The sequence below is a fragment of the Physcomitrium patens genome, chromosome 1 (genome assembly GCF_059467195.1).
Source record: "Physcomitrium patens ecotype Gransden chromosome 1, ASM5946719v1, whole genome shotgun sequence".
Taxonomy (NCBI): Eukaryota; Viridiplantae; Streptophyta; class Bryopsida; order Funariales; family Funariaceae; genus Physcomitrium; species Physcomitrium patens.
Window position 1 is genome coordinate 24,571,437 of NC_143410.1, and position 17,697 is coordinate 24,589,133.

Below are 17,697 nucleotides of genomic sequence, written 5' to 3' on the forward strand. Positions count from 1 at the left end.
ACGATGATGCGAAGCAAGCAGTTGCAGCGTGGAGACAGGGGGGGGGGTGGTGATCAGGAGTCTCTCCAGGATGTTTCCGAACCACACACTTGTTCTGTAGTTTCTGTGGTACTGGGGCTGTGCCGCAAGGGTTAGAGAGTATCATCTTCTGACGCAGGATTACGTTAAGAGGTAGTAAACATTTTCTTGCAAAGTGTTTCTTGTGCATTTAATGTATATACTGGAATACATTGTGTGGACATTCTGTATGTAAACATTCTGTTCGTACTTTTGTATACAAACCATCTCGTAAACGATATTTATACTAAAATAACTGGAGGTATAGATTATGCCTCTCTAAATATACTTTCATATTTGAAATATTTTATTAACAAAATAAGTTAGAATATCTGGAACTACATCTGTTCTAACATGCCAATATAGTTAAGCTTTAATTCATTTCTACTGTAATACAAATTAATTACTTTAGATTTTTAATTTTTTTTAACCAACTGAGTTTACTCTAGAGAATTTAACATCAATATTGTTGTGTTGATAAATCCCAGCGGACCTCGATCCATCAAAGCTGATAATTACATGGTCATTAACATTTGTTGGTTGGTGAATGCTCCACAACATGGACGCTTCTTTGTGTGCAACATACAAACCATCAACTGCAGAGCAAATGCCTTGACTGATCGACAACAACGGCAGAATCCAAAACGGCTCCTCGATTAAAACTCCGACTTCTTCAATGTAAAACAATGCAGCTGCGCTCATGAACGAGACAGGAATTGTGAGCCAACCACACGTGTTCCAAAGCCCAACTGGTAGAGCCAGATGCCAGAACATTAACATGCGAGATGTCAAGCGCGTGTAGGCGAGCGGGATGGGTGTTTTGAAGATTCTTTCACAAGCTCCCACATTATCATGAAACGCTGTAATGTTTTTGTCCATAGTTATCTTCTCCCACTGGGAAATCTGGCACTGTGAGATCAATTCCGACATAACCTGTAAAATATAGTTGGGACGATGTTGAGAGCTCATCGCACAGTCCACTTCACTGGGCTCGAGTACAGCCGTCAGTTCTTCTCTGAGTGTATTATCTTCAGTCATGTGATCTTTCAAGCACAGTGAGTAAGCCTTGATATGTCGCAGTAGACAGTGCAGTTTTGGTGCGTCACATGGCATTCGTATCCACGTCAAAGCTTGTCTTGCCAAGTCCCTTGTCCTGTTGACATTTGATCCCCATGCTTTGCGAGCCTCGTCGAAACGACTATACGAAGCGTTTGTGCGGAAAACAAGTAGGAGGGCCAACACCGGAGCAGTGAGTGTGAACGGTAGCGATGCGACGTGAAGAAGTGGCATCCACTTGGGAAGACGCCTATCTTGCACTAAATGGTTGATGACTGAGACCAAAGTCGCGACGAGAGTGCAGAGAATTACAGGTGGACCCAAAGTGAAGATCACTCCTGAAGAGAATATTGATGAAAGATGGCGACTGTGCCTCCAGCAAGACTTGTGTCTTCGCCACTCTGTGTGGCCGTACACTGTGTTTCTGTGCATGATGATCAACCTAAGATTGCACACCAAGTCAGATTCTTTCAGGGAGTAGAATTACTGATTATAAAAGAAATTTCAAAGATTACACAGTAAACATGAAGGTGTACAAAAAATACGAATTTTACTACCAGAGGTTACTTGAATAAACTGAAAATTTTGAAAAAGATCATAAAACAGAAACCGTGCGCTCTAAAGTCTGGTGAACCTGGTACCTATAGTGTTGGATACCTGAGATAAAAACTTCAAGCCCGCAGAACGAAACGAAACAAGAATCAAAATGGAGCCAGCTATTAATCGATGTACAGGTGTAGCTTCTTCTTGCAGAAATAGAATCTGATCTGCGAACTGAACACCATTCTCAATTACTGGATTCAGTGATATTACGACGCAATTGGTTGTGCTTCCAACGATGAAGACAATGTCAGCGCCGAATTCATCCTCTGCATCAGTAGGTTACAGAGTGCATCGAGTAAGCCACAAAGATATACTCTAGAGCAAACAACAACACCCCACCGGATCGGCACACAAACATGGTAAGTGCATCCATCTATTGACCATGCACTACAGTAGAAATGCGGAATGATGTTATGGATACCGGATCCAGAGAAGACCAGTCATTGAACACACTTCCGCCGCAGAGTCTCTGCATAACTTTAGAACTGCGCCTGAATATTCACAAAGTTCTGAACGCGCATAGTTATCAAACCAGAAGGTCCAGTGATCAGACTTGCGATGAACTGCATGGTCCTCAAAGTACTCATGCCACTGCAGTGACACATAGTTCCTTTGAATGGGAAAGTCAGTCACTCAATCGCCGACTGAGGGTATCGATAGCACCGTCAGCGCCATACAAGTTTGAGAAAAGCGACGATTGTGGAGATCGGAGTTCGACATGTGCGGGGATGATGAGTACCTTGAATTGGAAGCTTGTCCACAGCTGCTCCTTGGCCTGAACGTGGTTCTTAGTCCGTGATAATAGGCTGCTGGAGAGTTCCGTGAGCGACACTGAAGAGTTATTTTCTCTTTCGTCCTCTACCCGCTACAATCCTCTCTCTCTCTCTGGAAAATCAAATGCAGACTCTCTTCATTCTCTTCCCTGGAACTGAAGAACGCTCTCAGTGCATACAGACTTATGTTTCTCATTTGAGTCCACTCACATCATTGAACTCTACACCTAACCCTTCTAGAGTCTAGTGCACCTACTACGTAGTTTATTGTAATCTTTATAGATCACCACTTGAGACTGTACTTTAAGAAAACAAAATTAACCAGCTTGTCTGAGGAGACAGGAAATCAATCAGAGGGTTATTAAGGCTCATAATCTGCTCGAGAATTTCAGCAGTTTCGAGATGAGTCAAATGACTACAGCAGTTTCTCCGTCGACAGCGTCTCGTGAGGCCCTGACCAGTCACAGCATGACACTCGTGGCATGAAGTTGACGGACGAGGAACCCCTTTCGAAAATTTACTGCCGTTGGGCACAATTTCTGACATATCGTAACTATCATGCAGTCTCTCGTGCTGCATAGCAGTCCACTAGTCAGGTAAATCTTAAATTGCATGCCAACTGACACCATGCTCTGACTTATAGAATTGCTGAATATGGGAACTAGTAATGTTTCCCCGTGCCTGTAGAGGTGGGTCCTGTTTGGACAGTGCTAGAATAGCAAGTATCAAAATAACAGAATGAGAAGTTTTGCATTACTTCGTCGATGCGGTGAGATAGTGACCTGGTTTTAAAGTTTTGAGTGTTTCCCCCAATAGCCATCTGTTTCGTACTCACCCGTGCTTGGATACCTGAGCAGTAATGCTAAATATTCTTCAGTATTTTTCAGGAGATCTTTATCGAAAGTCTTCAACCGTGTTAGGTCAGTGTCATGTTTCGCAGATTTGTCTGAAAGCATCCTAAACCTATCACTGGAAAAGTGATCGACTTCTCTTTCTGCGGTGGAAATCCATCACAACTGACAAGGAAATCTGGGGTGCAACCACGACAAAATACTGGCTCTTGAGTTTGTAAAACCTGTATATAATCGGCGTGCGCCTTTGCTTCCCTTGGCCGCTTCGTAGCAGTGATATTCTATCCCTATACAAACTGTTCCGGGTTTCAATTGCAAGCGGCTCACTTTCTATAGTCTAGCATCGTCATAGTGACAAGTTCAGTTGTGAAGTAATCAGTAAGTCTGTCTGTGAATGGATCAACGCTGAGTGTTCTTCATTTCGATTTCACAATTGGGCGAATTGAGTGGTCTTTAAGCACAGGATTTCCATGGAAGAGTGCAGTTACAAGCTCTCTTATCTGTGGGTAGAGCATTGATATCGGTACAATACCACACCCACACTTCAACACCACAAAATAAATATTTAAACTGTAATATTTAATTTTCAATATTTGAATTCTTTTGTTATCATTCTTCTTCTTCTTCTTCTTTGTCTTTTTAATGTACGACAAAACTATTTGCACAAGCTTTTCCAGCAATAGATATATATTTATATATTTATATCTGTAATAAATCGAAATAGTAATAAATACATAACAACTGGAGATGCTCACCACTTGTAACGAATGGAGAATTCGACAACATTTATTTCAATATATTTTTTTCAAAATGGGGGAGGGGAGGGGGTATCATTGAAACCGCTTTAAGTCGAAGTACAAGATTGTATAGTTTATGCAGGCGATTAGAAAGAAGATAAAAAGGACCCATTCTAAATTATTAAAACTCCAGATCTGGTATTTCCACCTGGTCACAAGCTGCTAGTGAGCCACACCCTGGAATGAACGGCTGAGGGCAAAGCCTCAAAGGACAAGAGAGGGAAGCATCAGATACCCCAAGGGCAGATTCTCACCAGAATTGAGGCCATGAAGATTGACATCTAGGGGCCACATCCACCGCGAGCTCCCACTACGACACCACCTCTGCTACAGGTTTGTTTGTTTGTTTGTTTGTTGTATCCCATGGCTTGCATACCAGATCCGCGCAGCAGGGCACTGATTGTTTGCAGCTACATTCACTGCTTGCCGCGACAAGCCTGGGATGTGGACAAGCATTCGGAGCTAATTCACAAGGCGTGCCTGCTCAGACCTGTTCAATGTGCACACACGGTGGTCTTGACTTGGCGAGTGGAGCTTTGTGGATGATGATGTTGCCACTGTACGCAGTTTGCGAGTGTCTGTTTCTTTTTCTTTTTGATTTTTATGGCAGTTTTGAGGCATCCAGTCAACAGCAATTAAAATGAAGTGGAAAGTGGGTTTGTGTTGTAGGGTAGCTTGACAATGTGTGATTGAGCCCAACAAGCATGGGTTTCCCACTGGAAGAAGAAAGAAATAAAATAAAATGTAAATGAAAAAGCGGCTTACCAACAAGATTTGTTTTGTTTTTTTTTTTTTGTTTTTTTTTACTACATCAATTTTGCAATGGACGGTGTTAAGACTGGTTTTGCCATTAAGTTCAATATCCTGCATGTTTTAACATTTGATTATTTCTTTTGTTTAATCTTAGAAGGGGTAGTGATTATTTCTATTGGAAAAGATGGTGCAATAAATTAGTGCACTTGGAAAGTGATGGGAGGTTTTAGGTATGATGTTCATTTTGGTTACTTGAATGTTTGCTTATTTATTTGCTTTAATTCTTTTTTGTTACGACTTTTTTTCTTCTTTTTTTCTCTTCTCTTTTAGATCGTTCATGAATATAAGTTATACTAGGATTATCTATGTCATGTCCATTTTTCACTACACATGTGTTTCATGATGCACATCATAATGCCAAGTTAATGTTTGTTAACTAGATTTTTTTTTTTTTTTTTTTTTTTTTAATATCTATTCACCAAATTCAAGGAATAAATTACCAATTATAAATCATTCAAAAAATATTGATATATATATATATATATATATATATATATCAATATGATATATACCATCAATATATGTATATATATTTTCATGGTATAAAATTCGATTTTCAATGTGGTAGAGATATTATTTATAATATTTAAGATTATTATTCTATCAATAAAATTTTGAATTATAAAAAATTATAAAATTATCAGAAATATTTAAATATTGCAACATCAAGATAATAATTCTATTTTTATAAGTATTTTTTCAAACGAAAATTTTAAAATAATATAATTTTGACAAAAATATTTATGTGACAAATTTATCAGCTACAAAGTAGAATTTTTTACATCTTCAATTAATTTAGAAGAAATTGTATGTTATGGCATTTTTTTGCCTCAGTAATTTCTTCCATGATTTTTTTTGAAAGTAGATACTCATTACAATTGATTGCCTCTAAAACTAAAATTTAATATTTGAAAATAAAATAAATAAGTGAATACCATAATACTCAAGTGATTTTTTTTTCTTTTCCAAACTAAATATGGAATTTTTTTATCACTTATACTTTTTTTAGATTATTTTTATATTCTATTTTTATAATTTTAAAAATTAAATATTTTCTTTTATAATTTTTTGGGTATATACAAACATAGTTACATATATTAAATTATTTAAAATTTACTTCTAGAAGCTAAATAGCATGTTGTAAAGTTCTAACATGAAATAAATTGCATAAAAATACATGTATAATAATAAATTTCAAATTTAAAATATTATTTCAAAATTATAAATATTAAATAAAAAAAAATTATTCAGCCAAATTCAAATTTAATTTAAAAATATAAATAATAGAAGGTATTTTAATCTATTAAAAAATATTATTGTATTGAAAAAATACACAAGTTAAAATATGTGATATCACAATAGATTGATTACTAATCAAAAAGTTGTTAAAAAATATTTATTCTATCCTTCACCATCTCAAAAGTTTTAGTTAAAGTGTAAACTTAACATTTGTCTTGCAATATATATATATATATATATATATATATTTATATTTAATAGTAAAATTTTTAATTTTAAAAAAATAAAAATAAATAAATCTATCTTCTTGTATCTTGATTTAAATATTTTAGTATTCTATTTTTTTAATTACACTACTAATAAGATTTCATGTATTATATATGTTTAATTCTTAATATTATTTTAATTTATTATGATTTTTATATTTTTAGAATAAATTATGATTTATATAGTAAATCCTCACACACACACACTCACACACACACACACATATATATATATATATATATATATACATATACATGTGTAATTAATAACCTTCATTTTAATAAGTAATAAATTTTACATATAAATATTTCAATATGAGAATTCTTTTTCATCAAGTTGTTTTGGAAGAATTAATTCACATTTATTATTTATTAAAACCACACTCCAATTTTGGTAAAGCCACACCTCTTTGCCACATCATAATTCATTCTGTACTTGTGCCTTGTCTCCAATACTGTTCTCATTCTTCATGTCCAATGCAACTCCACCTGAATTCTACCCCCCCAGTCTCGATCCTCCTCCCCCTCCCTGTCAATTCCAATATACAGTGGAGAAGATTCAATGTCTTCTATGGAAGTTGCAACATTAGCGCTACTTCTATGGGACCTGGTTTTGCATCGAGTAATTTCTCAAACTTGAATGCACGTCCAGGGTTTTGTTTTACAATCATGCAATTTTTTTCTATCTTCTTCTCTCTTGCTCCATGACTGGACAAAAACTTCTTGTGCCCGCCTCCAACATGGTACAATCTGCACCATGGTGAATGGCTATGACAAAACACCCTCACACTAGCAAACAGCATGCATCACACAGTGAACACTTACAACCATGAGAAGCGCTTCTTTTAGCACAATATTTGCATACCATGGGATGAAATGCAAAGTAGACCTTGCATATATAGACACATTTGTTCACATGCATAACAAACATTCTCATGGTCTGTAATGCACTCAGCCTAGACAATCAACTCAAATGTTATCACAGCTTCACAACCTAGTTAGCAGAGAAGCAAAAAGTTGCATGTACCAAACCAGTACTTAACACACTCTTTCATCAAACAACAAACATCTACATAGGAAAATACAAGTAAATTCTATAGAGCTTATTTGGTGAGATTTAATGCAATTATAGGTTTGATGACATGAGTTTAAATCCTTTACAAAATGTGATGATGAGCTTTTTGAACCACAATAAAGCAACCAGTATGATGACAAGTAAACAACCAAAAAGGATATAAATCCAATGTGGTGGAAATCAATCTGAAGTACATAAAAGATGAAAAATATGATTATAACAATGCTACTACAATGTAGTCTTGTGGATAATATGCACCTTCTAAAAAACACATCCATAAGGTTTTGCAAAGCGAACATTGTTGCTTTCTTATAAACCTTGCATAAACAACTAATGCATCTATAACATATAACATAAATCATGAGGTGGCAAAGGAGGGTGTGACTTTATATATATATATATATATATATATATATATTAAAATAATAAACAATAATAATAAACAATATATTTTGAGTCTACTATAAGTTACAAAGTGAAATACTCTTTTCATTAATTGTAGGACAAAATCAACTACTATGAAAGAAAATAAAGGTTTTAACTCAAATCACAAAGTAATCCTGTTAATATTTTAATATTATTTTTAATTAATTTAGAATAGAAATCAAATAGAAAATAATTTTGAAGATTATTAGAAGAAGATGTTTAATTTGTAATAAGACATGTTTAAAGCTAGCAAAAGACAGGAAAAACATCTTTAGAAAGTAGTTTGAAGTTTTTGACAATAAAAGAACAATTGTTTTAAACTTCATAAAACAGAAGAATTACATAGTCCAATTAATCAGAAATTATCTGTATCAAATGGGTTATATTTTGTAAATTGATAATTTGAATATAGTGGTATCAAAGTTATCTTTCTAAATTAAAATAATTATTAAGATAATAAAGATAAATGCACCTTTAACCGTAGATTCTAACACTTCTCAAATTGATACACTCAAAATCTAAGTTAGTAATTATATCCAAGATAATTCATCTTCAAAAATGTAGAGTTAAAAGTTGTTAACATTTGTGAGATAATTCAATATTGTGGATTACAGAGGCAAAATAAGTTACAGTTTTAAATAACTGAGATGCTGATTGTAAATTTTATTGAAAAAATATTAAACAAGTTAAAAATATATGTTTTTTGTTTTTATGTGTGTCACTACAATCATCTACACTAGACCATATTCATTGAACATTTCAATCATTTTTGCGGAATCTTGAGTTTGAATTAGCGTTGAATATAATTTTGTAACAATTTGTTTTCAAGTAACATCTGATGACATGAACAGTTTAATACTTCTTTGAATCTATCTACATCAATTTAATGTAAATCATTCAAAGATACTACATGTTTAAAAACTGAATTTTTGAATGAATTTAGAATCAATGAAAACAAGTAATATATATATATATATATATATATATATAAAGAAAATTGCATTGTACATTAAGAAAAAAAAAAAAAAAAAAAAAAAAACTGATTGAAAATTTTAATAAATTCCATAGTAAAAATAAATAAAAAAATAAAAAATCAATGTATTTTATATGAATTTTTTCTTTTAGGATTTTTGTTGATTTCATTGTGACTTTTTGCATAAGTTGGAGTTATTGGTGGGGTTCGTGTAGGTGATAATTCTCTTTTGCTCTGCACAAGAGAATTAAGATCGACATTTTTAAAATTAAATTAATACTAAATAGGAAAAATGTATACTTTAAAATAAAATAAAATAAAACTTTTTGATTGGTACCGCTGAAAATATCCGCTCTGCTGAAAGCATTGATAGAAAACTCCGCGGCATTTGATTTGTGGGCACTGCAGGGCCTCTGATAGGACTTAGCCTCTCCAAATCATGGTTACAAGACCTACAATTTGAATACAGTGATGTGAATAACTAGACAAATTAATCAATTAAAAAAATAATAAAAAAGGAGAAAAAACATACATACGTGATTGTTGATTATTTTTAAAGGAAAAAGACATCTCACATGCATTTAAACCCTAAGATGGGTTTTCCTGACAACATGGCATTCTCCATAGCTTTAAGCTCTTTTACAATCTTAGCTAGTGCCTAGAGATCACACGAAATAGTTTAATTTAGTAAGTTTAATTCATTGAATAGATATATATATATATATATATATATATGAAATAATATCTTGATACTTAAAAAAATTATAGTATTTAACTAATACCCTTTTTCATATATATATATATATATATATATATACACACAAATACATACATACTTGCATAGTTAGTGCAATTAATAATAATACCTGGAAACCACCAAATCATTTGCATGAATAACAAAAGTACCTGGAAATCAATTTTGTCAAGTTTATTTTGTTCCAAACTATCAATAAGGATCAAATTACTCTCCAATTCAATTGAAATCTTCTCAACTTCCATAACCAAACGCTTCAACACAGCCACGTTCTCTTTGGGTTCAAGCTTTTTTTCATTAATGGCATCCTACAACATCAAAGCTCATATTCCATTTCAAAACAAAACAAACAAAAAAAAAGTTCACAAATTTCCATGAACTCACGTTTACAACTCTCTATTCCAATCATTTAACCTCCACATACCAAAACATAAACTACAACACAAAAAATCACACAACCCAAATAACAAAAACCAACTTACCTTTATGTTCACTTTAATGAAGAGTTACTAGTAACATTACTTAATCACTAGAAGTAAAAATATGCAAAATAAATAAACAAATAAAAATACACCCACGTACTAACTAACTGACTAAAAAAAATAATAATAATAATCATATGTGGGGTATAGAAAGAAGGAATTAGGGTTTAGGAAGATGTAGACCTCAAGGACACCAAGAGTTTCACGATATTTGGAATCTGCCACTGCTTGGCTGGCTTCATGAACAGTAGTGATGCGCAGCACCGAAGGCTGCCTTGCCGAACTACTACTATTATTAAGGCTCCCAAACCTCGTCAGTCTCTTGCTCAGTGCCAATGACCGTGCCGGAGTAGGAGGAGGAGGATGGGTCTCTGCGTCCCCCGTTACCGCTGCTGGTTGCCCATCTGGCACTCCATCCACCAACGGGGTAGTGACAACTGGGACGGCTGCCACCTCAGCCGGAGCGGGAGTTGTCGCAGTCAAAGCTTGAGGAGGAGGGTGTTCGTCACGTGGAGGTGCGTGCTGAGCTGGAGGGGTCGGTTTGCTTGGTGACGGGAGCGGGGTTGCCACGTCGGATTCCGGTGTTGGTTCGTCCAATGAATTGGGGGACTGTCCACTCTCCACGGAGCTAGGTGACATGGGTGCTGACTCGGTGGATGACGTCAGCACGGGAGGGAACGGGGTAACGTGGTCCGGTGGGAACTCGTTGTCATGCCCTGACATGATCAATACTCCTTTTCCCAATAATCCTACGTCTTCTAGTAACTGCATTGGAATAATTATTATTAGAATAACCTATAAATATATAATTGTGATGTTCAAGGTTACAAATACAAATTCCAATATAAGTGGATATTTTATTGTTTTTTTAAAACATTACCTTCATTAACATTTTTTCATGACTTTTGATGGTGCCTTTCATCAGCTCTTGTTCCTTTTGTTGTACTTCTTGAACAACCTAGAATCAAAACCACACTTGTATTACAAGTTCAATGGAAGAAATCATCCTGATTGCAAATCCATTTGTTTCGTTGTCTAATGTTTCTTCTGGTAAATACAAATTCCAAACAGAATGTAACATCTAAGAGATTGTGTTTTCTTTTTAACAATGGTTTTCTCACCTTTGGCCTCACTTTTCTTATAATTTTTTAGTATCATTATTTTACTCACTACAGTACTGAAATGTTCGACTAATTAAATAAACTCATTACTCTACTCTGAAACATGCAGAGTTAAGAATGTCTAGACTGAAATTCGTTCATTATAAATCGTAAATAGTGTATAGTAACATGTTTGTATGAATTTTATTTGTATTTTTTTTACAGTTTTAAGTTCTAAAAATTAAAAGAAAAATTGCTGAACACATATATTGTGTTAATCTTGTTAAAACACAAGAAGGGATGTGAAAAACCTTTGCATTAGCACCACCCCCTCCTACGCCTACAGTTTGCAATTTTTCTACACTCTCACGCAAAGCTGCAAGTGCTGTATTATCAGCTTTGCTTGCCAATGCAACCTGGTAAACCAAGTTTTACTTTCTTTAAGTGGAAAAATTATAGAACTGATAAAAGTTAAAATTATCAATAATAAAAATATATGGGCACACTGTTTATGCAACACAGAGGATTCATTACTTTGGAAAAACTCAATGCATGAAAACTAACACAACTCCCCATAAATGAGGTTTCACGAAGCAGACGACAGTTACAGAGTGGAAAAGTAGTAAAGCGAAGAAGGAATGGATGGATGAATAGATGTGAGATGAGATGAATGGGGGACCTGGATTTGGAGGAGCATGTCGGAGTAGACCATGATTCTGTTGGCGTGCTCGTTAATGACCGTCTGGATCTCCTCATCGTCCACGTGGCTGCCCAGCAGTCCGCCACCTCCCCCATGCAGCACCGCCGCCGGATGAGCGATCTGCTCCACTCGTTTCGCCAGCAGAACTGCCAGGTCACTCCGCTCTGCCTACGTGGTTGCACAGTCGGACGGAGGGAGGGAGGGATGGATGGATGGACGAACGTTTAGATGGATGGATGGAAGGATGGGTGCCAGCCGACGCATACGGATTGGCTTTATACGTTCCAATTATTGTTATTATTATTATTATTATTATATCTTACTTTAACCATAAAAATCATCGGCTTATACTGGAGGTTCAAGAATACCGTAATTTGAAAAATTCTCCATTTTACTCTCACTCTTTTTGAAATAAAAATTTTAGGTGATTTTTTGTGGCCATTTTTTAATTGAAGTTTTCATATCTATATATATATATATATATATATACACATGTATATTTCTCTCTCTTTTCTCTCTCTCTTCATACAAGTACAAGCATTATTGATAGGTGATTTTGTTGTGTCTTGATCTATTTCGAGAATTTTAAATGGGGTGATTTGTCCAAACATACCAACAGTGCTTGGGTCGCTTTTAATGTGTTGAATTGGTCCATCAATTCTTTTATATCACTTCCACACTACAAGTCATTCTGGTTTAAATGAGTGTGGTTGTAGATACTGACAGACATACATAGAAATAAAATGAAATAAAATAAACAGAAATAAAACTAAGAGACATGCAGTTTAAAAGAATGGAATAAGAATAAATATTGGGCGATGGGTATAATCAAATGATATAAACCTTGACTATAGCAATAAAACTTACACTGCTTTTCACTAATTCAAGCAGTTCAGCTCGGTCAACCTTTTTTGCAAGTATTTCCTGGTTAAAATCCAAATAAATTTTGAAGATTTTTTTCGACAAGTTACAGTTATGTACAAACCTAGACCATTGATTAAATAGTAATACTGCACGAAATAAAATATAATTTTTATGTTTTCTAAGAATTGAAACAATTTGGGAAGTGATGCTACATTTTTAATTTTTAGATTACTAAATGTATCTTCGTTTCATTGCGAATTCATTAAAACAATTTAACAAAAATGAGTAATTTTAATTTATTGATAATTTATCATGAAATAATGCACATGAATTTCTTTGCTAAGATATATTGTTGTATGTTGTTAGTATTTCAACAAATTTTGGTATTCAAACTTTATGATATGTATTGTGTGTACCAGGTTTTAAACTATTTCAGTACCTTCAAAACATCTTGAAGATCTCCATTGTTCTCTCTGGTTTTATCTCCATTTCCATAATTCGTAGCCATTTTGAATTCCAACTCATCAATTGAAGATCTATCAGCTTTTGCAGATAATCTACTCATCTGCAATATCTTTGTAAGCTTTTTGAAAGAAAAAAAATATTAAAAATGGAAAAAAATAGGTGTATTTAATAGAAATAATAGTGTTGTGTGTATGTAAGTGTGATTACGTGTATATATATATATATATATATAAGCATTTATATTGTAAATACCAAAGTTGCCAGTTCATCTTCTATGTTTTTAACTTGTGATCCAAAGTCATCACTTTGAGTAGAAATTAAATCACTTCCCTGCAGAAAATGAATCATAAAAAAAATAATCCGAGTGTATTTCATAACAGTTTTATCTTTACTGAAACAGTACAAAGAATTTATGGCAATAATCAATTTAAACGAAAATAGCTTACCCCAGATGCTGGAGGAGCATCCATTTTAACTGAAAATCGTGATGACTTGTTGATCCCTTTCTTCATTTCTTCCATAGACCTTGACAATGCTTCAAGGCCCTGTATAAAATTTTAATTAAAAACAATAAAAAAAATTAAAAATGTTTCTTTTTAATAGTATGTGATATTTGTAATTATGTTTTGATTTTTGATTTATTTATTTATTTATTTATTTTAAATCTTTACCTCTTTAGTGTTTGTTGATGCACGCAACAATTGCTCGACCACATCAATGTCTGCTTTTCTTTCTAGTCTTTTTTGCAATTCATCAACACCCGCATTGTTGCCACTGCTTTCACCATGTGAGTGCAATGGTTTGGCCTCCAAATCTGCACGCAATGTCTAAAACATGTTCTAAAATAATTAAAACTACAATAGAAACTAGAAGGTCAAGGAAATCATGCATGTATATATATATGGATGATTGAATAGTAGATTTTGATTCATGATAATGCTTACTCTTTGTGTTTTTTGAATAGCTTCAAGATCAGCTGTGTGAGCTTTTGTGACTTGGTTCATCAACTCTTGAAACTCTTTCATCTGTTATTCTCATTTTATTCTCATGTTAACAACAACAAACAAACAAACAAACAACTTGTATTTTGATACTACTAATGTTGCATTGAACTTCTTAGATTTGTGATCTTCTAGTCAAGAGTAAAAAAGAATGTAGGATTGTAAAGAGTAGATTATCATGTTGTATACAAACTTTGTATACTATAGCTTAGACAATTCATACTTAAAATAAGACTTTTTAACACATCTAAACAACCAAAGAACATGTTAGTATATATTTTGGTGAATGTAGAAATTAAATTGTCATAGAAGGAAATTCTTCAAAATATCAAACAACAAATGAAGGAGTTTCATCCATCTATCCATATTTTACAACATAAAATCCAAAGATATAAAAATCTAAAGGTTCAACTACAAGTCACAAACATGTTCTTAGAATGTATTTTAGCAAAAACCATTGCAAGAACTAATTGTTGCCATCCAACATGGATTAAGCATGATGCAAAGTTCCATATAGAAGTGGTGGCTCACTTGCGCTTCAAGCAAGTTCATGCGCTTGGTGAGGTCGGAAGTATCCATTCCACGTCCTTGTGACTCTTTATTGGTGAACTCTGAGTCAAGCTCTTGCAAGTCGTGATCCATTTGTTGGATGTGGTTGTCGATTTGCTTGAGTTGGCCTTCAAGTTTCCTGGCATGGGAATTTGTTTCTTTGTGCCCATTTTCCATGGCCGCGAGTCTCTCTAAGATGTCATTAAGTTCCGATGATGTTTTCCTGTTCCTCATCGGCTCCACTATTTCATCAATTGCATTAAATCTAGCTTCCATAAGTTCCATAAAGTGGGCCAAGTCTTGTGCATGAGTATCTTTGGCTTCATTGGCCGTTGCTTCAACATTTTGGCTGTGAACAAAATCTAGGACTTTAAACCAATTCTATTTTTGCAATGGTGAACTTAGGAACCATTTTTAGTTTGTTCAATACCAACAGAATGAGCTACATGAACATCATCAATTGTATTCATAGTGATGAACCTCGGTGCCAATTTTCTTGTGTCTTATCATTTTTGTTTTTGTTTTTGTTTTTGTTTTGTTTTGTTTTTTTTGTTTTGTTTTTTTTTTATTTTAATTTTAAATCACAACAGGGAGTGAGTGATTTAATGATTATAGAAAAGAGAAGGTCACCTTAAGGTATTAAGTTCGTCTTTCAGACTTGCTATTACTTTTGCTTGTTCTTCAGCTTTTTCTAGCCGAGCACTCTGTTCCATCAATTCAATAGTTTACATTCAATAAGCAGTGATCATGATGCTGTTGATCAATCTTCTAAGTATAAGCAATACTCTCATTCAAAAATCAATTCATGATATCTCAATTAAAAAAACATAATAATAAATTTAATATTTATATTACATACAAACTATCAAACTTTATTTTTAAAACATTGATTTGATAAAACATGAAATTACGTTTTAATACTAAAAAAATTAAAATCTAAAAAATCATTCATTCAGCCTAATATGCCAAACATTTCAAGAAGTACACTGGAATGGAAACTGACAGGCTGACCAGCATTTTGACCCACAAGAGTAACATTCAGACAGTTTAAGCCAACACGATATCCATGCATTAAGAACAAAACTCACGACCTGGGTGTGTATGAATATGCTGTGGTGATGGTATAACATTGTCATGTACAGACAATGGATAAGCAAAATGGAGAGAAAGGGAGGAACCTGGGAGGTGATGCGGTCCGAGAGGGAGTGGAGCAGGTGCTGGAGCTTGTCCCAAGCAAGCGAGCCCACCACGGGAACGTGCTGCACGGCCAGAACATTCCGGATGATGTCCACATCATTCCCACCCCTGCTTCCCCTTCTCTCATCTTCCTCGTCCTCGTCCTCCTCGATTGTGCCCACATGGCCACCGCTGCTCTCTATCTCCCCCTCCTTGCCGTCTCCACTTCCCCCTCCCATTTCCTTCTTTGCTTCTCTCCCTCTCTACACGCTTCCTTCCTTCCTTCCGGAGAATTTCTCCTTCCTTCAATGCTTTGGGAGTACTAGAGGACTTGCATTGAAGGTCTTTTGTGAGATGCTTCCACATGCGCCCGAAAAGGTCAATTTTTCTTTACGCTTCTTCCATGGTTGATTTGTCTACCTCTCTAGGAATAATAATGATAACATGGAGAGAGAAACCCACCCCATGCATTTATGGCTTGGTTTGCCATTGTTGTTGTTTTTGTCTTATTGGGTGATGTGTTTTCAATGGAGTCCTTGGTTTGGAGGCGAGGTTGTTGAGTTTTTGATTGCGTGTTGAGTTTTGATGATTGAATTTTGGTGCTTTAGAAACATGCTATGTACAAATTGTAATTTTTTTTTGTTTTGATTTGTTTGAGGAAGAGAAGATGTAGAGTGATGGAGGATGTGAATTGAAGGGGCAAAGGAAGGATGAGACCCCCAGAATCTACTATGTGCCTATAACTATCTCACCAAAGGGGATTGCCAATGCTTTGTTTATTTTATTTTTATTTATTTTACTGGATCATGTGATATTATTATGTAAGGTAGAGAAGAGAAAGCAATAAAATGAACTTAAAAATAGAGAAAAAGTTCAAGTCAATGAGATTTAAAACATAAAATATAAATGCAGTTGAGTGAAAAAGGTAGGTGCAAATCAACACACATCATACCTTTCACAATATGGCTTTATTAAATTTTTTGTACATCATATACAAGTACACAAAAATTTCAACTCTTGCAGGCTTTTTACAAGTACAAAATTGTGTTTTTCTGTATATATGTATGTATGTGCAAATATATAAGCAAAATGATTAAATTCTACAATTTTAACATTTCAAAGCATATATAAAACACCCTGGTTTTGCAAAAAGGTCAACTTCCTTTCTGAAGAATCAATACTTGTTGAAATTCCTCTATGGGGAATCAATTCCAAAGGTCCTGTTGTGCTTTGAATGTGACTCAAAAATCCATCATTGAAAGTAGTATTGAAGCACATATATGGTGCAATTCATTGCATGTGATATTTTAATGGAAAAAGAATTGAGTTTTAAAGTTTTAACAATTCTCATGTTTTATATTAAAATCAAGCTCTATCTTGTGTTTTAAAAGAAGAAAGGAACACAAAAAGGACAATGTATAACTTCTCTAGAAGATACCGGATGTACACGATGAGTCAATGAACTTACTCCACATTCAGAATTTTTTTCACAATAGTTTTTTTTTTTTTTTTTTTTTTTTTTGAAGGTTTACTTTAAGTTTTGTAATTTTATTACACTTTGAATTCTTCAACTCTCAGCAAAAACAACTCCATTTTATGTTTGAAACTTAGTAGTAGATTGTTTCTCAAGTTGTAGTCTCCCTAGGCAACATTGAAAGTGGGGCTTGCCATAGTTGT

At 34.2% G+C, this 17,697-nt stretch overlaps 2 protein-coding genes and 1 long non-coding RNA gene across 4 annotated transcripts; 1 reads left to right on the forward strand and 2 right to left on the reverse strand.

The window, feature by feature from the left end:
• Nucleotides 1-298: 298 nt before the first annotated feature.
• Nucleotides 299-2,755, reverse strand: LOC112279859 (voltage-dependent chloride channel 1, chloroplastic). The gene is made up of 3 exons (XM_024514597.3): nt 2,456-2,755; nt 1,771-1,982; nt 299-1,555 (listed from the first exon to the last, which is right to left on the reverse strand). The coding sequence occupies exon 3, from the start codon at nt 1,543-1,545 to the stop codon at nt 484-486; it is 1,062 nt and encodes a 353-aa protein (XP_024370365.1). The 5' UTR covers nt 1,546-1,555; nt 1,771-1,982; nt 2,456-2,755; the 3' UTR covers nt 299-483.
• Nucleotides 2,756-8,582: 5,827 nt separating this feature from the next.
• LOC112281435 (uncharacterized) lies at nt 8,583-17,486 on the reverse strand. Of its 2 annotated transcripts, none has more exons than XM_073537484.2 (18): nt 16,023-17,486; nt 15,475-15,548; nt 14,827-15,067; nt 14,239-14,319; nt 13,966-14,121; nt 13,741-13,839; nt 13,547-13,624; nt 13,269-13,394; nt 12,833-12,889; nt 12,579-12,644; nt 11,945-12,133; nt 11,577-11,681; nt 11,046-11,123; nt 10,349-10,930; nt 9,836-9,991; nt 9,505-9,587; nt 9,267-9,381; nt 8,583-9,163 (listed from the first exon to the last, which is right to left on the reverse strand). In XM_073537484.2, the coding sequence occupies exons 1-18, from the start codon at nt 16,257-16,259 to the stop codon at nt 9,050-9,052; spliced, it is 2,637 nt and encodes an 878-aa protein (XP_073393585.1). In that variant the 5' UTR covers nt 16,260-17,486; the 3' UTR covers nt 8,583-9,049. The 2 variants fall into 2 exon arrangements, with proteins under 2 accessions (XP_073393585.1, XP_024373720.1); XM_024517952.3 differs by having other exon boundaries at nt 14,827-15,193.
• LOC141045981 (uncharacterized) lies at nt 13,278-13,894 on the forward strand. Its single transcript, XR_012218616.2, has 2 exons — nt 13,278-13,407; nt 13,695-13,894. It is a non-coding gene; the product is annotated as an uncharacterized LOC141045981 (long non-coding RNA).
• Nucleotides 17,487-17,697: the final 211 nt, after the last annotated feature.

Coding starts and splice junctions, on each gene's coding strand:
- LOC112279859 (XM_024514597.3), bottom strand. CDS start 1,545: ATGCACAGAAACACAGTGTACGGCCACACAGAGTGGCGAAGACACAAG.
- LOC112281435 (XM_024517952.3), bottom strand. CDS start 16,259: ATGGGAGGGGGAAGTGGAGACGGCAAGGAGGGGGAGATAGAGAGCAGC. Junction 13,840..13,965: donor CATCAACAAACACTAAAGAG/GTAAAGATTTAA, acceptor AATTTTATACAG/GGCCTTGAAGCATTGTCAAG. Junction 12,645..12,832: donor TTGAATTAGTGAAAAGCAGT/GTAAGTTTTATT, acceptor AATGACTTGTAG/TGTGGAAGTGATATAAAAGA.